We start from the raw sequence: 19,718 nt of genomic DNA, 5'->3' as shown, positions 1-19,718 counted from the left end.
TGAAGGCGTCACTTCCGGCCACCACCGGAAGTCGGAAGTCCAAGCGGGTCTGGGCCGCCCAGGCTCGTAGGAGCTGTTAGCAGGCCCGGTGCCTGGGTGCGGGCGTCTCCCGGTCGTCCCGATGCCGAGCCCGGGCCTTCTGGTGCTCTTCGGCAGCCAGACAGGCACGGCTCAGGATGTGTCGGAGAGGCTGGGCCGCGAGGCTCGGCGCCGGCGGCTCGACTGCCGGGTGCAGGCCCTGGACTCTTACTCAGTGGTGAGGGCGCCCTAGGGCCTCGGCGGGGAGACCGAGCAGGCCTGGGGCGCCAGCCCCCCTCCGAGCCCTCGACCGCAGGGCGCCGCATTTTGTCTGACAGCAGGCCCTTCATTTACGGCGGGTTTAGGGGGCGGGAGAACCTGGGGACAGTGGCTTGGCTCAGCGCATGGAGGGAGGGAGCAGGCAAGGTGGGAGGGTGGAACCCGAAAGAGAAAAAGGGCCGGCGGGCGGTTCGCGGGCGCTCACTGAGGTGGTGTCCTACCACCGTGAGCGAGGGAGAGGGCGCCAGGCTGCCGAGAGGATGCCTAGTCATTACAGCCCGAGGTCTTACACGTGTGTCTTTTTGTTGAGGTGAATCTGATTAATGAGACCCTGGTGATATTTGTTTGTGCAACTACAGGCCAAGGAGATCCCCCTGACAACATGAAGGTAAGGCCGACCTGAAGGCTTTCTTTGCTCAGGAGCTCAGATCACTGCCCTGGACCCTCACTCTGTTTTCTTTGCCTGGAGAGTCCCAGAAGCACAATAAACACTTGCCCTCCTATACCTACCGCTGCACGTGAGCTATGGATTGGGAAGGGTATCTTCGGATGGAGCTGGGGGCTCTGGCTCCGGCTGTCCTCCCTAATAAACTCTTCACAGGCCACCAAATAGCCTTGTTCTCCATTTTAACCTGTAATATTTTCTCTGGGGCTGTATATGAATCAAGTCTGGGTCTATGTGTGTATTTCAGAACTGGTGGACCTTCCCAGAACATTCTTCAATTCTTTGTGAACATTCCAAGCATGATCTAGTGCTGGGAATCCAGCCATGAACCTATTTCTGTCCTCGTGGAGCTCACATTATAGCACAAGCAACAACTTTCACAGGCAGTTACAATACTAGGAGATACATATGCCAGGGAAAGTACCAGATGTCATGGGGGCATTCATAAAAGCTATCTAGCCCAACCTAGGGGCTCAGGGAGAGCTCTCGAGAAGAAAGGTGTGTGGGCTAAGTCCTGAGGATAAGTGGGGGCTGGCCAGGCAAGAGGAAGAAGCCTGTGCAGAGGGTAGAGTGGGAAGAGTGGAAGCACTTCAGTAGGACAGAGCCAAGGAGAGCATCAGGGTGGGAGGGGAGAAGAGAGGCAGGAAGCTGGACCTGATCCCAAGGAGCCCAGCAGCCACAGTAAGGTGGAAGGACTTGAAGTGAAGGGCTGTGGAGTCCACTGGGTGACACAGTCACATTGGTACTCTAGCAAAACTGCCACTTGTCAAGAGGGGGGATGGGCTATAGCAGAGCAAGAACAGCTCCAGAGTATGCACAGTGCAGGCGAGGCTGGCGGCCTGGACCAGGAGGGTGGCAGGCAGTAGAGAAAAATAGACACACTCCGGAGATGTCAGGGTAGAATCGAGAGGACACGGAATCAAACAGGGATTCGGGCTCGGGGACCAGAATGGCTGGTAGTTCCAGGCACAGAGGTAGAGACCAGGGAGGTCAAGTGCTAGGAGTCGTTCAGGTCGAGGTGCGAGGTTGGTGTGGAGCTCTAGCAAGTATCCTGGATGAGGCATGAGAAAGGAAGCTCTCCCTCTCTCCTGGGACAGATTGCCCTGAAAACCAAGGGCATGAGAGGTGGAGGAAAGCCTGTGAGGGTCAGGAAAGTGGCCCCAGCAGCAAAAAGGGAGTGTACCAAATCCAAGGTCAAGGGCACAGAGGTGACTTCTGAGAGGAAGGTTTCCAGCACTCAAAGCTGCACAGAAGTGAGATAAGGCCTGAGCAGCATTGGTTTATCAGCAAAGGGCCTGCTGGTGACTTTGGGGAGAGCAGTTTCAGCGACTTGCAGGGAGAGAAGTGAGCCACGGGGTCGAGAACCAAGTGAGTGGAGAGAATCTTAAGAATGTCTCTACGTGAAACAAAAGGGGCGCCTGGGTGGCTCAGTCGGTTGGGTGTCTGACTCTTGATCGCAGCTCAGCTTGTGATCTCAGGGTCGTGAGTTTAAACTCCACGCCCAACGTGGAGCCTACAGGAAACAAACAAACAAATGATTCTGGCTGTGATTGGGGCGAAGGGGTTGGAAAGAAGGTGTTAATAAGATGAGCGAGATGGGGCGCCTGGGTGGCTCAGTCGGTTAAGCGTCTGCCTCCGGCTCAGGTCATGATCCGAGTCCTGGGGTTGAGCCCTGCATCGGGCTCCCTGCTCAGCAAGGAGCCTGCTTCTCCTTCATGCCTCGCCCCCACAGCTTGTGCTCTCTTGCTTGCTTGCTCACTCTCAAATAAATAAAATCCTTAAAAAAAAAGATGAGAGAGACCTGTTAAATGCTGGGAGTGGGGAGTCTGGGGGAGAAAGAGGCTTAAGATTGAAGAACAAGGTCACACGGGGATGACATAGGAGACCTGGGGCTGAGACCCCAGCACGATCGGGGGGGTCTCCTCAGACAGGAAGAGGGGCAGAAGAGAAGGCAAACCTGGGAGTCAGAAGCAGGAGGTGAAGGGTGGATACCCAGGGCACAGGGCAAGGGAGGGGAGACAAAGACTTGGAGGAGGTCGGCTGGGGTACAGACGGGATATCAGACACCAGCAGCACGAAGGAGGTGCTGGTCATCCCTGAATGAGGGTGGACAAGGAAGCTGGCAGGCATAGACCCCACCATGGACGTGGACAGGAGAGAGCCCTCCGCAACCACAGCGGGGCCTGGAGGCTCCTTGGAGAGGCTGCGGACTGAGGGCCCAGGGACACGGAGGAGGGGGCATGGGTCCTGCTGAAGACCTGGCCTAGTGACCAGCTGTGTAGTAAATGCTGGCTGCCTTGCCTCGGTTCTCAGAACCCTGAGGTCAGGCCCGGGCTCCCAGGCAGCGGACAGGGGGAGCCCTCTGTCAGGAAAGTGAGTAACCACAGCAGAAGACCCAGCAGGATCCTGGCCGGGAAACCCACACTGGGTGACAGGCCCAAACTCACGGTTTTCTGTCAGCTTCTGAAGTCCAAGGGAACCGTGAAGAACCACCACAGCCTCAGGGAAGGGCGCCACTGAAAGAGACCAAGACAAGCGCAGACGTAACCTGGAGGAGCAGAGACGGGCAGACCCTCCAGAGCCCGGCACCCGCGAGACGAGAGCACATGAAACAGGACGAACCTGTAAACAGAGGAAATGCTCTTGAAAATGATGTCAGGAAAACTTGAAAAGATCAGAGAGTGAAGTTGAGACATTCTACTGGAATGTGTAACAAAAAATGAGCTAGGACACAAATCAAAACCCTAAGGTCATTCCAGTAACCTCAGAAGGCGAACCACAGAGTGGGAAGAGACTGACCAGAGAGTCACACGATGTCCCAGAACGGAGAGAGCCCGCCCGCGCCTGGGAAGGGCCCACCTGGATGGAAAGGCCCCCGCCACGTCGTGGTGGTTGCAGTTCCTGGGGACAGACAGCAGGACACGGGAGGACACTGGCTTCTCGGCCCCCGTGGCCCAGCTGGACCAGCTTGGAGCAGGGCCTCGGGCTCTTCGGAAAGAGGATTTCCCGTGGCAGTGTTCCCCGCTAACCTGCCAGTCCTTGTGAAGGGAGGGCCCGGGCATGCTCAGATGCAGAGCTGTGAGAAGTGTACGTTCACTGGGCTTCTTCTCAGCAAGCACCTGAAGGACGTTCTCTGCAGGCTTCAGGAAACCGGTCTCTAAGGAGGAGCGCACAGGAGAGGTCCCCGGAGGCAGAGTGGGTGTAGTCCCCAGCAGGGGCTGATGCAGCACAGTCCTTGGGGAGGCCAGGGGTGGCCCAGGGCCAGTGGGCAGAGCTGTGCCTGGACAGGGCCGGGGTCCCTCCACCCCAGGGGGCGTCTGTCTCTAGAGCTAAGAAGCAGAAGGGAGGTGGAGTGCAGCTCAAGTCCTGGACCGCACACAGAAGTAGGTGTCACCGGGGCTCAGGCCGCTGCGGGCTGAAGGTGATCTGTGTTGGCAAAGTGCCCCTGGAGGCTGGGACAGAGGCCCAGGACCGTGAGGGCCCCCCGGTGGGAAGGAGAGGCACCGGGCTGTGACCTTGGGGGTCTGGGATGGCCAGACAGTGGGGATGAGCGTGCCCTGGGGAAGGGCACAGCTCTGGGTCCTCAGCCTGCACAGCGAGTTAGGTGGGAAGCCGCGGGGGCAGCACTGAGTACCAAGCACGCTGATGGGGGCTTGGGGCCCGGAGGGGGCTCCCAAGGGAGAGAAACTTCATCTTCCACTGAGCGGGTGGGACTAAGACCCCTGGGGGCTGCAGGGGTGCCTGTGGCCGCCTGGGGTTCAGAGCTGGGGGTGGAGGGGCCTTCGGGACACAGGACTCTTGGCACAGAGGCGTAGCCGTGGCCAGGGGAGACCCGAGCAGAAGCAGGGGCTTCCCCCACCTTGGGGAGACCTGGGGGGCAGGCAGCAGCCGTGGCCTCCCTGCTTTGGACCCCAGCAGCCTTCTCTCCGAGTCCTCTGCCCAGGATGGGGTGAAGCTCCACCTTCTGGTGGTGGCTCTGGGGCAGCATGCTTGCTTTCTTTCTCTGCTTTTTGTTTTGTTTTGTTTTGTTTTAAGATTTACTTATTTCAGAGAGGGAGGGGAGAGAATCTTGAGCAGCGTGGTGCCCGGCATGCGGCTCAATCCCACAACCCTGAGATCAAGACCTGAGCTGAAACCAAGAATCAGAGGTTCAACCTACTGAGCCACCCAGGCGCCCCCTGGGCAACTTTCTTTTTTATGATTTTCTGCCTTTTCCCAATTATTTATTTATTTATTTATTTTTGCCATCCTGATAGAATAAAAACCGGTCTTGTTTTAGTAACAAAGGTCTAGAGGAGCAGGGTGGGTCCAGCATGCAGCTCCTCCCTACCCTACCCTGGGACCCCGGTGGTCTAGAGCAGGACCTCTAACTTGGCTTCTTCTGGCTGTAGAACTTCTGGAGGTTCATATTCCGGAAGAATCTGCCACCGACCTCCCTCTGTCAGATGGACTTTGCCGTCCTGGGCCTCGGCGACTCCTCGTATGCCAAGTGAGTAGGGGCGGGAGGGCTGCTGGCCCACGGGGACTGTCCTCGGGGTTGAGCACAAAGCGTCCTGTAGAGGGACGGTTGACTCGGCCCCCAGGGCTCCCACTGGACCTCGGGCTGGGACCAGGCTGTGCGTCCTGCTTCTGCAGGGACCACCGGGGAGCAGCGGGGTTTCGAAGGGTGCGCAGGGAACAGACCGGAGCCTGGCAGGGCAGCAAAGTGGGGATGTCTTCTAGGGCAGGGGGTGATGTCTGGACCTGGCCAGCATCCTAAGTGGACATGGGACCCAGAGCAGCAAAGGCCTACCGACTCTTCGCACTCTTAGGAAAGCACGTAGTCGGGAGATATTTGGGTGTACAAAGAGAACAGAGAACGGTGCAGTGGGGATAAGCGAGGGGCCCAAAAGGCCCCCAGCCCCTGGGAGCCACCCCCAAGGCCACTGTTTCCCTGGGTATGGTGGAGTGACCACCTCTTAGATCTTCAGGACACATGTATGTCCTAAGCTAAGGGTATGTTACCTTTCCTTCTTAAAGCAGCACCGAGGGCTTTGCATTTAAGGGTATGCGAGTTGTCAGGTCACTGAATCGTGGAAACCCCCAACCGTGTGCGCAGGGGCTGAGGGAGGGCCCGCTGGGTGCTGCCGCCTCCAAAGCCAGGTGCAGCCGGAGGGGGGCTGGGACAGCAGCGGTGTGACACTCCCCTGCTGGGGGTTTTGTTCCGTGCCTCCCGTAGACACTTGTGTGTGGTGGCGCAAACACAGGCACGAGGGGGGTGGGGGTGGGGAGCCCCTCCTACTGACAGCGTTCCCTGCGAGGCGCTGTGGGCTCGTTTGGGGCTGCTTCCCCTTCGCCACCCTGCGGTCCTGGGGCTGGAGCCTGCCCGAGCCTCACTCTCCCTCCAAAGGTTCAATTTTGTGGCCAAGAAGCTATACCGTCGGCTGCTGCAGCTTGGGGGCCGCGCCCTCCTGCCCGTGTGCCTGGGCGATGACCAGCATGAGCTGGGGTGAGTGGAGTGGGGAGCGCTGCCCTGCAGGGCCTGGGAGCAGGGGCCCCTCAGACTAGCCTGCACACGCTCTCTCTCCAGGCCTGATGCTGCCATCGACCCTTGGCTGCCCGATCTATGGGGGAAGGTGCTGGGGCTGTACCCCGTGCCCCTTGACCTTGGCACGATCCCCGCCGGAGTCCCGTGAGTGTGGGCCGACAGGTGCAGCGGAGCGGCCAGAGGGCCCTGCTGGCAGCCTGACCGGCATGTCCCTCTCCACAGTTTGCCCTCCAAGTTCACGCTGCACTTCCTCCCGGGGGCCCCCAGGGTGTGCTCTGAGGGGCAGCGCGTGGCTGGCACAGAGCCTCAAGGTCCCCCATCCGAGCAGCAGCCCTTCCTGGCACCCATGGTCACCAACCAGAGAGTCACCGGCCCCTCGCACTTCCAGGACGTTCGGCTGATGGAGTTCGACATCACAGGCTCTGGGCTCAGGTGAGGGGCCTGAGACACCCGGCGGGCAGTGGGGGGCCGTGGCTGGGGGGCCGTGGCTGGGGGTGCAGAAGGTCCGCTCCCAAACCTGGAGAGCAGGCACTCAGCAGGGTGGAGGGGTGCGGGCCAGGCGGCAGGGAGACACTTCTATCCGAGGACCCCTCACCCCAGCCCTCCCTAGACTCTTGCTTCCATCCCCCTAGCACCCTCCGCTGTACCCCCGGTGCCCTGCCCACACCCCCTCACTCTTCCCTGCGGCTTTCCCACACAGCTTTGCAGCTGGCGACGTGGTGCTGATCCAGCCTGAGAACGCGGCCAGCCACACCCAGCGGTTCTGCCAGGTGCTGGGCCTGGACCCAGACCAGAACTTCACCCTGCTGCCCCGGGAGCCAGGTGAGCGCCAGGGGCCAGGGGAGGCCCGGCCGTGGCCACCCGTTCTCCGCCCCCCGCGGGGGGTCTGCTGGCGTACTCAGCCCTCCCCCGTGTCCTGCCCCCCACTGCAGGTGTGCCCTGCCCGGCGCGGCTGCCCCAGCCCTGCTCCGTGAGGCACCTTGTGTCCCACTACCTGGACATTGCCAGTGTGCCCCGCCGTTCCTTCTTTGAGCTCCTGGCCTGTCTCTCTCCCCATGAGCTGGAGCGGGAGAAGCTGCTGCACTTCAGTTCCCCCCAAGGTCAGGAAGAGCTGTACTCCTACTGCAACCGGCCTCGCAGGACCATCCTGGAGGTGTGAGCAGGTGTGGGCAGGCGGGCAGGCCCGGGGCTCTGAGCCACAGGCACGCGTGGCCATGCTGGCCAAAGCCCACGTGAGGCTGTCTCTACCCAGGTACTGTGTGACTTCCCGCACACGGCTGGAGCCATCCCCGCAGACTACCTCTTGGACCTCATCCCCCCGATCCGTCCACGGGCCTTCTCCATCGCCTCCTCTCTGCTGGTGAGGGCCTGTGGGGCAGAGCCCAGGGCGGGGACGCTGGGCCATGCCGCATACAGGCATATAGGTTGGGGGGTCACCCCGACCCTCCACATCTACCCTACGTCTGGGACCAGCCCTGGGTGAAGTGGGTGCAGCCTGAAGCCAGGGTGGCAGGCAGGGACAGCAGTGGATCAGGGCACCCACCACGCATCCCCCAGGCTCACCCCTCGAGGCTGCAGATTCTCGTGGCTGTGGTGCAGTACCAGACCCGCCTCAAGGAGCCCCGCCGGGGCCTCTGCTCCTCCTGGCTGGCGTCGCTGGATCCTGGGCAAGGTGGCCCCTGCTTTCCGGAGGGTGGGCGTAGAGGACTGGGCCCAGGGCCTCTGTGCTCCCCTGTGCACCACGGCCAGTCCTGGGCTAGGGCCCTGGTCCTCGGAGCCTCTTCATGCCTCCTCTCTCCTGCCATAGGACCTGTCCAGGTGCCACTGTGGGTGCGGCCTGGGGGCCTGACCTTCCCACAGACACCAGGCACACCTGTAATCATGGTGGGCCCTGGCACTGGCGTGGCCCCTTTCCGAGCAGCTGTCCAGGAGCGCGTGGCCCAGGGTCAGAGCGGTGAGCACACGGGATCTTAGGCAGGGCGGCAGCTGGGGCTGGACTGGGCCAAGCCTCGAGGCCACTGTGTGTTCCCCCAGGAAACGTTTTGTTCTTTGGCTGCCGCTTGCGCGACCAGGACTTCTACTGGGAGGCTGAGTGGATGGAGCTGGAGGGGAGGGGCTGCCTGACACTCTTCACGGCCTTCTCCCGGGAACAGGTGGGTGTGCTGGGAGGGGAGGGGGAGGGGCCAGGATGCAGACTCACCTCCCCAGCCCCTGCCACCTCCCAGTAGGAGCGGAAGGTGTACGTGCAGCATCGGCTCCGAGACCTCGGGCCGCTGGTGTGGGAGCTGCTGGACCGCCAGGGTGCCTACTTCTACCTGGCAGGGTGAGCCTGGGCCACTGGGTGGGGTTGGGAGCTGGCCCTCAGGGGTCCCAGCCACACTGAGCCCTCCTGGCCTGTCCCTCCAGCAACGCCAAGTGCATGCCAGCAGACGTGGCAGAAGCCCTGACATCGGTCTTCCAGGAGCAGGGGGGACTCTCGGCCCCTGATGCAGCTACCTACCTTGCCAGGCTCCAGCGGACGCTGCGTTTCCAGAGTGAGACGTGGGCCTAAGGAGCCGTCCTGCCGGCCTCGGCCACTCTAGCCACTGCCCTCTGGGGGGCCACCATCACCTCCCACCCTGTCCCCTGCACAGCCTCGCTCCGGTCCACCTGGGGTCCCATACTCGGCCCCGACACCACTGCCCACTCACCACCCCACCCTGCCCCCATCCAGGGTTCCTGCTGGCCTTGCCCCGCTGGCCCCCACTTGGGTCCTGATCAGGGTGGTCCCTGGGCTGCATCACCCTGTGTAGGGACGGTGCCTCAGGAAGGAGCGGGCAACCTGATGGACATCAGGGGCTCCCCAGACAGCATAGGAACCTGGGGTGCAGGGACCCCCAGTGAGCCTTCTGAGCTGGTGCAGGGTCCCTGGGAGTGCCAGATGCCCCCCCCCCCATTTGCCCTAGAGGACAGCAGGTCCCAGTCACCCTCTGCCACAAAGCACCCGGTGCTGCCTCAGGGCCTCACGGGGCTCGAAGTCGGTGAGGACCAGAGCAGTGGGAGGAGGCCCCCCAGCCAGTCAGACTTTCCCCGCCCCACTCCTGGAAAGCCTCGGTAATAAATTGTGGGTTCTGGGTGGCTGCTTCTGACCTGCTCTCCCTTGTGACTGTCGGTGCCTCGGGGGCTGGGTGGCCCACAGCGGGGCTGGCTGGGGACAGCTCTTGGTGCCTCGGGGGCTGGGTGGCCCACAGCGGGTCTGGCTGGGGACAGCTCTTGGTGCCTCGGGGGCTGGGTGGCCCACAGCGGGGCTGGCTGGGGACAGCTCTTGGTGCCTCGGGGGCTGGGTGGCCCACAGCGGGTCTGGGTGGGGACAGCTCTTGGTGCCTCGGGGGCTGGGTGGCCCACAGCGGGTCTGGGTGGGGACAGCTCTTGGTGCCTCGGGGGCTGGGTGGCCCACAGCGGGTCTGGGTGGGGACAGCTCTTGGTGCCTCGGGGGCTGGGTGGCCCACAGCGGGGCTGGCTGGGGACAGCTCTTGGTGCCTCGGGGGCTGGGTGGCCCACAGCGGGGCTGGCTGGGGACAGCTCTTGGTGCCTCGGGGGCTGGGTGGCCCACAGCGGGGCTGGCTGGGGACAGCTCTTGGTGCCTCGGGGGCTGGGTGGCCCACAGCGGGGCTGGCTGGGGACAGCTCTTGGTGCCTCGGGGGCTGGGTGGCCCACAGCGGGGCTGGCTGGGGACAGCTCTTGGTGCCTCGGGGGCTGGGTGGCCCACAGCGGGGCTGGCTGGGGACAGCTCTTGGTGCCTCGGGGGCTGGGTGGCCCACAGCGGGGCTGGCTGGGGACAGCTCTTGGTGCCTCGGGGGCTGGGTGGCCCACAGCGGGGCTGGCTGGGGACAGCTCTTGGTGCCTCGGGGGCTGGGTGGCCCACAGCGGGGCTGGCTGGGGACAGCTCTTGGTGCCTCGGGGGCTGGGTGGCCCACAGCGGGGCTGGCTGGGGACAGCTCTTGGTGCCTCGGGGGCTGGGTGGCCCACAGCGGGGCTGGCTGGGGACAGCTCTTGGTGCCTCGGGGGCTGGGTGGCCCACAGCGGGGCTGGCTGGGGACAGCTCTTGGTGCCTCGGGGGCTGGGTGGCCCACAGCGGGGCTGGCTGGGGACAGCTCTTGGTGCCTCGGGGGCTGGGTGGCCCACAGCGGGGCTGGCTGGGGACAGCTCTTGGTGCCTCGGGGGCTGGGTGGCCCACAGCGGGGCTGGCTGGGGACAGCTCTTGGTGCCTCGGGGGCTGGGTGGCCCACAGCGGGGCTGGCTGGGGACAGCTCTTGGTGCCTCGGGGGCTGGGTGGCCCACAGCGGGGCTGGCTGGGGACAGCTCTTGGTGCCTCGGGGGCTGGGTGGCCCACAGCGGGGCTGGCTGGGGACAGCTCTTGGTGCCTCGGGGGCTGGGTGGCCCACAGCGGGGCTGGCTGGGGACAGCTCTTGGTGCCTCGGGGGCTGGGTGGCCCACAGCGGGGCTGGCTGGGGACAGCTCTTGGTGCCTCGGGGGCTGGGTGGCCCACAGCGGGTCTGGCTGGGGACAGCTCTTGGTGCCTCGGGGGCTGGGTGGCCCACAGCGGGGCTGGCTGGGGACAGCTCTTGGTGCCTCGGGGGCTGGGTGGCCCACAGCGGGGCTGGCTGGGGACAGCTCTTGGTGCCTCGGGGGCTGGGTGGCCCACAGCGGGGCTGGCTGGGGACAGCCGTCCATGGTGGGCACTGCACCACTGCTCAGCCATCTTTGTTGCGACACTAGGGGTCTGATTCCACTGTGATGTGTGCCGGCTGTTTGCCCACTTCGTACAAGGTCTGCCCTGGCTCTGAAGAGCAGGGGGCAGGCAGCCTTAAGCGGGCCCTGGAAGGTAGGGCGCGCACTGACCATCCCTTCCCAGCCCGGGAGTAGCAGTCCCCGGCGGGGGCGGGAAGGCGGGGGGCGGGGCAGCCATTGTCCCCGCCCCTGGGAGGGGCCTTCAGGGTCCCGAGGGGAATTCCTGTAGGAGGAGTCAGGCTGGCTGGCCTGCCCACAAGGCTGCCACTTGGAGTCCGTCCCTCCGTCCGTCAGTTGCGAACACTGCGGAGGGCCGTGGCCACGTCTGGGTCGGGTCAGATCCGGTGGAGACGGCACCTGTGGGCCCAAGAGCTGCCCGGAGCCGGCCCAAGCGACCGTGACTTTCCAGGGTGGGGCAAGGAGCTGGGCGCTGGGGACCAGGCTGCCGCTGCTTCGAGGTCAGTGCCAGACCCTGCCCGTGCCCAGAGGGCCGCACTGACCTTCACGGCCACGACCACCCTGGTCGCCACCCTGGGGACCCCGCCCACCCATCCGAACTCCTGCCCCAGGGCCCCCACTCATGGCCCCTGTGACCTCAGCTCTGGACTCAATGGTCTGCCTTCAGCCTCTCTGGGCCCGGAGTGCCTGGCCCCCCCGCGCCAAGCGCTGGCAGAGCAAGACTTGGACAGCAGGGTTCTTAGGAACGCCCAGGGTGCTGGGGCTCTAGACAGTGAGCCCCTGCTCGGGGCCACGGCCACAGCCTGCCCCTGGGCTGGGCAAGCAAGGGAGGATGTGGCTGGGGATCAGGCAGGGGAGTGGCGGGAGGAGGAGTGCCCCATCTGCACAGAGCCCTACGGGCCCAGTGAGCACCGCCTGGCCCTGCTGAACTGTGGCCACGGCCTGTGCGTGGGCTGCTTGCACCAGCTGCTGGGCACAGCCCCCAGCGCCAACCTGGGCCAGGTGTGCTGCCCATTGTGTCGTCAGAAGACACCCATGCTTGAGTGGGAGATCTGCCGGCTGCAGGAGGAGCTGCTGCAGGCAGACGGGCCGCAGGGCCCACGGGCCCCGAGCCCCCCTGCTCCTCCCCGCCGGGGCCCTGGGCCCTGGGCCTCCCTAGAACACCGCTACCAGCTACGCTTCCTGGCGGGGCCCGTGGGCGGCCAGGGCTGCCTACCCTTCCTACCCTGCCCGCCCTGCCTGGGTGCCCGGCTCTGGGCCTTGCGGGAGCGAGGGCCCTGCACCCGCCGCCTAGCACTGCTGGGCCTGCTGGCCCTTGAGCTCCTGGGCCTGTTGCTCATCTTCGCACCACTCATGCTGCTGGGGCTGCTCTTCGTGCTGCTGGACCGCTCTGGCCACTGAGCGGGGCCTATCACACCTGCCACCGGCACCACCGGGCCTCAGTCCTGGCCACCGACGGACCAGGAGCCCCAGGCTGGCCCTGAGGCCTGATGACCAAACTGAAAAGCCTGAGACAGAGCCGGGCACTAGCCTTCAATCCAGACCCGGGTCTGGGGCCAGGCCTACCTAGGAGCCAGAGACTTCAAACCACCCTGCCGCCTGATGCTAACTACTGGTGCCCGTGGGCAGCGCTGGAGGAGGCCTGTGGCCTGACTTCACCCCCCTCTCCCTGACCCACCCGGCCTGTCTGCAAGAGGGACACAGCGGACGCAAAAGTGAACCCAGAAGGCTGGTATTGAGCTGACTCCCTGGTGAGGGTGGGGCCCTGGGCAGGGGCTGCAGGGTCCCCACCTTGTCATGTTCCAGAGAAGGGCCAGTGTGTCTTCCCTGAAGGTCAGGGCAGCGGAGGGGAGGGGCCCTTGCTGTGCCAGCTCAGGCCACAGACAGCTTCCTCACTCACTGGGTCAGGACCCAAGGGGGTGGCCCCAGCGGCCCGGTGTCCAGCACATGTCCCCGAACAACTAGGCCTTGGGGCTGGGCAGCACTGACCCGAGGCCCCTGAGTGCCCTGTAACCTCCTGTCATTGAGCCTGGGACCTTTATCTAAAAGACAGACACAATCAGCACGACCTCACGGGTTGGTGGGTGACATGCTGAGTGCTGTGCCTGGCCCAAGAAACGGCTCTCAATACACAGCAGCTGCCACCGAGACCTCGTCCCATGTTCTCGATGTCTCTACCCCTCCCTCGGCACCCTGCGGCTCTCCCCAAGCCTCCTCTCCCCACTCCAGCACAAAGCTTCCTTCCCAAGTCCAGGTAGTGGAGTACAAGATCGAAGGCCCCTGGGTCCTCCTCCCCCACCATGGTCTCAGGCAGCCTTTGTCTCGACCCTGGCTCAGACTGGCTCAGAGGCCATTCCCATACGACCTCAGAGGGTCTGGTGGGTACCAGGAGCCTGAGAGACTGAGGTGTCCCCCATCCAGCTGCCCCCACCTCCAGTGGCCAGTGCAGAGGACACGTCCGCCCTTTGCCCACACACAGGAGGCTGGCTGGTTCTGCACAGATATGTGGGGCATTCGCATGCACACACATACACACAACCAGGCCCAGCCCTCCTGAGTGCCGTGCCTGGCCCAGCCTGGCCCCAGCAAGCAGAGCAGGCTGACCCCAAGCGGCACTGGGCCTACCTCTGGTTGGACCCTGTCTGGGCTGCAGCCCTGGGCACAGGCCACAAGAGCAGGCTTCAGTCCAGGGAACAAGGTGCAAACTTTGGCAAAGAGTTTTAATGGCAGAGTTGGCTGCAGCGACAATGCCACATGGGTAGGGGCCAGAAGCTGTGGTGGGCGAGGGGTCAACGGGCGTCAGGGCAGGGCCGGATCCCTGAAGAAGCGGCGAGCAAGGACTGGCGGGCAGTGGTGAGCGGGTGGGTGCTACATGATGGAGCAGGCGGACAGCGGGTTCCGCACGTGGCAGGTGCACGCGGCCCCACAGTACTGCCGGAAGGTCTGGTAGCAGCTGCCCTCGGGTTCACCCCCCCACTGGCCACCGGACGGGGCGGTCAGTGCCTCAGGTGGCAGGCGGCTCAGAATGGACGTATTGACGGCGAGTGCAGCCAGGCCGTAGTCCGTGAAGAGCACAGTCTCGCGGCGGCAGGTGGGACAGGAGATGAACTTGTACTTAGGGCAGGACTCATAGAGAATCTGCAGGCACTGCTCACACACGGAGTGCAGGCAGGACAGCACTCGGGGCCGCCGCTGGGTGACGTTGTACGTGTGCCCGCAGGTGGGGCACTCCAGGGGCTCACCTGAAGCTGGTGCCGCTGTAGCGGGGGGCCCCGAGGTGGCAGGGCCAGGCCGCACCACGTACTGATTCACAATGACCTCGTCTGCTGGCGCCACTCGGGGGAAGCCCAACTCCACACTGCCCTTTCGGGGCCGTCGTGGCAAGGGAGGGGTGCGGGGTGCCCCATCCAAGGCAGGCATGTCCCCCCCACATGCCTGGTTGACGATGATCTCTGTGTCTGAGGGCCAGGCGCGTTTGGGTGCCAGAGCAGGGGTGGGCCGGGGTGCAGGTGGGAAGCAAGGGGCAGCCGCCGGCAGCTCAGGGAACTTCTCAGGGTGAACAATCTTCATGGCCTCCATCTTGAGGATGACATGGGGGCCCTTCAGGCAGGACATGAGGAGGCCTGGCCAGCCACTGCCCACCTCGGGCCCAGGGTCAACCGGCATCCGGCTCTCTCCAGTTAGACTGGGTGTTCGGGTGGGTGGGGGCGTTGGGTGAGGCCGGGGAGGAGGAGAGGGAGCAGCATCCTGGTCCCGCCAGGCCTGGTGGGGACCCCGGCCGCCCCGAGGACTCCTGGGGGCGGCCGGCGAGAGCTGGGGGGGCAGGGCCCCCCCCAGTGGCTTCTCTGGTCCAGTCCTAGGAGGAGGAGGAGGAAGGGGCGGGGGAGGAGGAGGGAGGCGGGGGCAGGGGGGTATGGAAGGCTGCCCTGGGCTGCAGGTCTGGCCCAGAGGCTCACCCAGGGTCTCTGGCTGCTGAGGCTGGCGAGGGGGCGTGGGGGGAGCTCCCCCTGCAGCCGAGGTCAGCAGTCCCTGAGCAGGGACATCCGGGCAGGCAGGGGCTAGGTGGGCCCCATGGCTCCAGGACAGGGCGCCCAGGGAAGGCAGCTAGCCTGAGCCCTGGCTGCGGGAGGCCCCAGGCCGCGGGCTCGGCGGCGGCGGGAGCAGAAGAGAGGCCTGGACCAGGCCCGAGCTGCAGGTGAGAGACAGCGTGAGGGCAGCGCCCGGGCCCACCCTCACCCTGCACAAAAGACAGGGCGCCCGACCTCTGACCCTAACCCTCGCTGGACTCGGGACCCAGCCTCCGCCCCAGCCCCCGCCCCCACGGCCCAAGCCCTGCCCGGGTGGGAAGGGGCGGCGAGTCGCGACCCCGCGTCCGTCCCGCCCCGCCCGAGCTCACCTGCCCCAGCCTGGCGTCCCCGGGCCGCGCGCCGCCGCCGCAGAGGTTGTCTCAAAGGCAGGCCCGGATGCGACGCGCGCGCCTCGGCCCGGCGGCTCCCGCGGCTCCGGCGGCGACCTCGGGCGATGGCGCGGCACGGCGGCTCCCAGGGGCGCGGGGCGCGGGGCTCCGGGCAGCGCGGCGCGGCGGCAGGTGCGTGCGGAGCGTGGCGCGCGCTGCGGCGGAGGCGCGGGGACCGCAGTGCGCGCGGCGCCCGCCCGCGCCCGCAGCGCCACCCCCCGTCTGGGGACCCGCGCGGGGTCCGCGGGGCGGGGCCAGTCTCTCAGCCGCCCCTCCCTCGCCGCGGGCCTGGCGCCGGCTCCCGGGGTTGCCCGCCCCAGCGAGCCGCGTGTGGACCAGGACCCCCGCGCTGCCCCTCTCCAGTACCCCCGCACCCCGAGTCCTGCCTGGCCGACCCTGGGTCCTAGTCAGGGATCCCCACCTCCAGTTCTAGAGGGGAAATCCTGTTCTTCGAAGCCTGGGGCCTCACAATACCAGAGGGAGGAAGCAAGAGGAGTGGAGAGGTGGTCTCGGGAAAGCTGGCTCCCAGACCCCACCGGGAGACCGCCAGGTGTCCCCCCAGAGAGTCGGGGTCTCCGCCTGTCCTTCCACTCTGTCCCCAGTGCGCATGCCTCCCGCTCACAAGTGCACCCAGGTTGTGCTCAAGGCGGACGGACTCAACGAGGACGAGGTGACCGTAGAGGGTGAGCAAGATACTCAAGGATGGAGAGGGGGGGCAGTAGCTGGGAGAAGACTCCAAGGGCAAGAACGCTGGACAGATGGGTGGGGTGAGGGGTGCAGGTCAGGCAGACACCTGGACAGGCCAGCGGGGCGGCCCACGGAGGACACGCACCCAGGGTGGGGTGGCCCTTCCCGGCATCCCACCAGGTCAGCACGTGCCCTGCTGTCACATATTTGTGTGCTAACCTGACCCCACCCAGCATAGAGGCCCCATTCCTTTCTGCTTCCTCCTCAAGCCAGGCTTCCTCGATTCCCTGGGATATACCCTCTGCCTGTGGGGAGCCCTCAGCTGAGAGAAAAGGCAGAGAACATGTTGACAACTACTGGGCAGGGGACCACAGCTGCGGGGTGGGGGGCCTCCGCAGTGCCACCCCCTGACCTGCTCCCACTCCTACATGGCATGCTAGCATTCCTGCGACCGGCACCGGGCCCTGTGCCTGACCCTGGACAGGCTCAGCGTCTTCTGGCCACAGGCCCCTCTCCTCTGGACAGGCCTGACCACACCTGGCTGTAGGCCTTGCCCAGGGGTCCTTCAGAGCAGCAGAGCCCAGAGAGGTCCCTATTCCTGGTGAGGAAGCCCACGCGGGCAAAACAGACTGGAGGAGCGAACGTGTGCCATAGGGGTACTTTGCAGCTCTGTGCGACCTCAGGATCAGTTTCCAAAGCCATTTAGCGAGAGCGGGTGTGGGAGGTGTGCAGGTGAGCAGGTGCCCGGCAGGATGGGCAGCGAGGCCCTAATGGGCCCTGGCGTGAAGGTGGGGCAACTGAGAGAGCCCCGGCCAGGGGAGGGCTAGGAACCCAGCCTCTCCAGTTTTGCTCAACTTCCCAGCGACCCGCTGGGCGCGCACCCAAGGAGGCATCGGCCACCAGGCCCCACCCCTTGCCCTGAGGCCCCGCCCCTGGACATGAGGTCCCGCCCCGTGCAGGCCCACCTCCCCGAGCCCGCCCAAGTCCACGCCCCCGGAGCCGGAGCCCTGCGGGTCAGAGCTGGGCCGCCCAGGCTGAGTTTTGGACCGTCCAAGGCCAGCGGACCCCGAACCGGGTCTTTAGAGAAACCTTTGAGCGCGGAGGCTTCTGGGGAATAAAGTTCTCGCCGGCCGCCCCTGTTGCGCGCATGCGCCAGCCTCTGCCTCGCAGCAAGGGGCGGAGTCTGTAGGGGCAGTGGGCGGGGCTCTTGGAGCCTGCGCAATGAACATCTGTCATACACCTGCGAAGTCCCGGGCCCCGGGAGGACTTCCCTCCTCACCCGGTGCCACATCTGTAGAACTCGTGCCCGGACCGGTCTGACTGGCCTCATGCAGGCCACCCCGGTCACCCCGGCCTCTGAGCCACGTCTGATTTGGTCCCGCCCTTCCTTGGGGGTTCCCTTGGGCACCAAGGACTGGGGGTGCGTGTCCCGGCCCCACCCTACCGCCCAGATGGCTCTGGGGGAAGATCACCAGTGCCAGGCCCAGACCCGAGTGCTCACATCCATTGTCACCACAAAACAAGGCGACCCTGTGGGGCAGGTGCTACCTGCCCCCTCACAGATGAAGGTGGGAGGAGGTGTGAGTTCCAAGGATGGAGACGCTGGTGAGGTGGGGAGTTTGCGGTCTGCGAGCCCACCAAGGAGAGGGAAACTGCAGTTTCAGAAATGAGCCGGAAGGGACACCTGGGTGGCTCAGTCGGTGGAGCGTCTGCCTTCGGCTCAGGTCATGGTCCCAGGGGCCTGGGATCGAGCCCCACATCGGGCTCCCTGCTCCGCGGGGAGCCTGCTTCTCCCTCTACCCCTCCCCCTGCTCGTCCTCTCTCTCTCTTAAATAAATAAATAAATAAATAAATAAATGAGTAAAATATTTTTTAAAAATGAGCCAGAAGAGTCACTTGTCAATGAAGCCCCTGTGCATCGCCAATTTTAAGAATAGTTATAGCAAAGGTGTGTAATTCAAACCTTTTTTATTGGTTAAAAAATGCAAACCTCCAAGCAGGCTGTGCTCTCAAACACCTCAGTCTCTGTCTGCCAGGTAGAGGCTTGGCTTGAAGTGAGGACCTCTGTCCTCTGCCTCAAAGCAGGGGCTTCGAGGTGTGTGAGTGATGGCCTGGGATCTGAGGCTGACAGCAGGCTCACCTCCTGCCCTCCTTCCTGGCGAGCTGCAGGCCTTTGGAGGGCCGAGGACGTGCCCCAGATGCGTGGAGGCTGAGTCACCCAGGCAGTCAGTGCCCCTTGGAGCCCCAGCAGGGGCCACCACCCACCAGAGGAGGAAGGGTGGGTGACTTCTGTGCTGCATGAGCCGGGGCCTCCTGGGATCCTGGGAACCCCATCTTTGAGCTCCACCCCGTGGCCCCGCCCCTCCCCAGGAGGGAAAAGGCAGCTAGCTGCCAGGTACTTACCTCATAGGCACTGGGACCTGGCCCACAGGACGAGAGGGTCGACGGCTGCCATCACCACTTCAGGTGGGTCCTGGGCTGAGGGGCTTCCCTGCACTGGGGCTCAACCATGGGCACAGCCCAGCTGCCTCCCCCAGCCTCCCGGCCCATTCGCAGCTCCATCACAGGGCACCACCGTGCGGGGAGGGCGGCTGGGACACACTGGCCCTCACACTGAGCTCCCCCCCGTGCACGGGCACGCTGACACACAGGCCGGCTACACTGCGGCATCTCCACAGCCTGGCTTTTCCACGGGGCGGGGGGGGGGGGGGGAGGCGGGGTAGCTTTCTTGGGCTGTAGCTTCTCTCCTCCCCTGAGCCCATATTGTCTCCTCTGCCTGCCCCTGCCAGGCCGGGCCATGGACCCACAAGAGACGGTCGTCAAGAACCCCTATGCCCGAGTCAGCATCCCCCGGGCTCACCTGCGGCCCGACCTGGGGCAGCAGCTGGAGGTGGCTCCCTCTTCCCAGGGGTCGCAGCCTCTGCCTGCGGGGTCCTGCCCCTCAGAGCCCACCCGGCTCCTGCAGCCCACCGAGGAGGCTCCAGAGGGCAAAGGCGCCAAGGGGACCAAGGGGGCTGCCCAGATCCAGGGCCAGCAGGTCTGGCCGCAGCCCGGCAACCCCCACGGGAGTGGGCAGCGCCCGGCAGCACTGACCTACGCCGGCCGGCCGCCCATCGGGCGTGGGGACGACATCGCCCACCACTGCTGCTGCTGCCCTTGCTGTCCCTGCTGCCACTGCCCTCGCTTTTGCCGCTGCCACAGCTGCTGCACCATCTTCTAGCCCAGCCCCTGCCAGGCCGTGGGCTGCTGCAGGACCCGCCGCGGCCTGGGCGGCCACAGTGCTGCCCTCCTCCTCGGGGCAGCCACCGGCCCATTAGCACGGGCACTGGCCCCTTCGCACCCTGCACAGGAGCGCCTACCTGCCGAGAAGGCCGACCGCCCAGCTCCAGCCCCTTGCACGCGGGCCCGGGCACCGGCTGCGATGGCCTGGAGGACAGCCTCCACCACCTCCCCCGAGGCCCATGGCCCAGGCAATAAAGCGGAGCGAGCTCTGTTCTGGTCGCTCCCCTTCACTGTTGCGCCCTGGAAGAGGGTCCCGGGCTGCACAATACCGCAGGCCTCGGCCTCTGTGGGACATT

At 65.0% G+C, this 19,718-nt stretch overlaps 5 protein-coding genes across 7 annotated transcripts; 3 read left to right on the top strand and 2 right to left on the bottom strand.

The window, feature by feature from the left end:
• The first annotated feature begins 31 nt into the window (after positions 1 to 31).
• NDOR1 (NADPH dependent diflavin oxidoreductase 1) lies at positions 32 to 9,420 on the top strand. Of its 3 annotated transcripts, none has more exons than XR_003523737.2 (14): positions 32 to 256; positions 608 to 685; positions 5,134 to 5,231; positions 6,132 to 6,230; positions 6,312 to 6,413; positions 6,492 to 6,701; positions 6,970 to 7,091; positions 7,202 to 7,422; positions 7,522 to 7,629; positions 7,827 to 7,941; positions 8,077 to 8,223; positions 8,304 to 8,422; positions 8,495 to 8,592; positions 8,676 to 8,699. XR_003523737.2 is itself a non-coding variant. In XM_027615918.2 (14 exons), exons 1-14 carry the CDS (start codon positions 122 to 124, stop codon positions 8,818 to 8,820), a joined length of 1,794 nt encoding a protein of 597 aa, XP_027471719.2. In that variant the 5' UTR covers positions 32 to 121; the 3' UTR covers positions 8,821 to 9,418. The 3 variants fall into 3 exon arrangements, 2 of the variants coding, with proteins under 2 accessions (XP_027471719.2, XP_027471720.2); XM_027615918.2 differs by having other exon boundaries at positions 8,498 to 8,592; positions 8,676 to 9,418; XM_027615919.2 differs by having other exon boundaries at positions 125 to 256; positions 657 to 685; positions 8,498 to 8,592; positions 8,676 to 9,420.
• LOC118356214 (extensin-like) lies at positions 9,264 to 10,982 on the bottom strand. The gene has a single exon (XM_035723717.1). The coding sequence runs from the start codon at positions 10,980 to 10,982 to the stop codon at positions 9,264 to 9,266; it is 1,719 nt and encodes a 572-aa protein (XP_035579610.1).
• On the top strand, positions 10,981 to 13,380 carry LOC113934205. Its single transcript, XM_035723716.1, has 3 exons — positions 10,981 to 10,992; positions 11,098 to 11,133; positions 11,334 to 13,380. The coding sequence occupies exons 1-3, from the start codon at positions 10,981 to 10,983 to the stop codon at positions 12,396 to 12,398; spliced, it is 1,113 nt and encodes a 370-aa protein (XP_035579609.1). The 3' UTR covers positions 12,399 to 13,380.
• Positions 13,381 to 13,634: 254 nt separating this feature from the next.
• On the bottom strand, positions 13,635 to 15,533 carry RNF208 (ring finger protein 208). The gene is made up of 2 exons (XM_027616015.2): positions 15,394 to 15,533; positions 13,635 to 15,186 (listed from the first exon to the last, which is right to left on the bottom strand). The coding sequence occupies exon 2, from the start codon at positions 14,661 to 14,663 to the stop codon at positions 13,866 to 13,868; it is 798 nt and encodes a 265-aa protein (XP_027471816.1). The 5' UTR covers positions 14,664 to 15,186; positions 15,394 to 15,533; the 3' UTR covers positions 13,635 to 13,865.
• A 417-nt stretch (positions 15,534 to 15,950) lies between these two features.
• Positions 15,951 to 19,360, top strand: CYSRT1 (cysteine rich tail 1). The gene is made up of 3 exons (XM_027614716.1): positions 15,951 to 16,136; positions 18,551 to 18,606; positions 18,930 to 19,360. Exon 3 carries the CDS (start codon positions 18,938 to 18,940, stop codon positions 19,358 to 19,360), a length of 423 nt encoding a protein of 140 aa, XP_027470517.1. The 5' UTR covers positions 15,951 to 16,136; positions 18,551 to 18,606; positions 18,930 to 18,937.
• The last annotated feature ends 358 nt before the right edge of the window (positions 19,361 to 19,718 follow it).

The sequence above is a fragment of the Zalophus californianus genome, chromosome 13 (assembly GCF_009762305.2).
Source record: "Zalophus californianus isolate mZalCal1 chromosome 13, mZalCal1.pri.v2, whole genome shotgun sequence".
In the NCBI taxonomy this organism is placed as follows: Eukaryota; Metazoa; Chordata; class Mammalia; order Carnivora; family Otariidae; genus Zalophus; species Zalophus californianus.
This window is presented reverse-complemented; position numbering and strand designations above follow the sequence as displayed.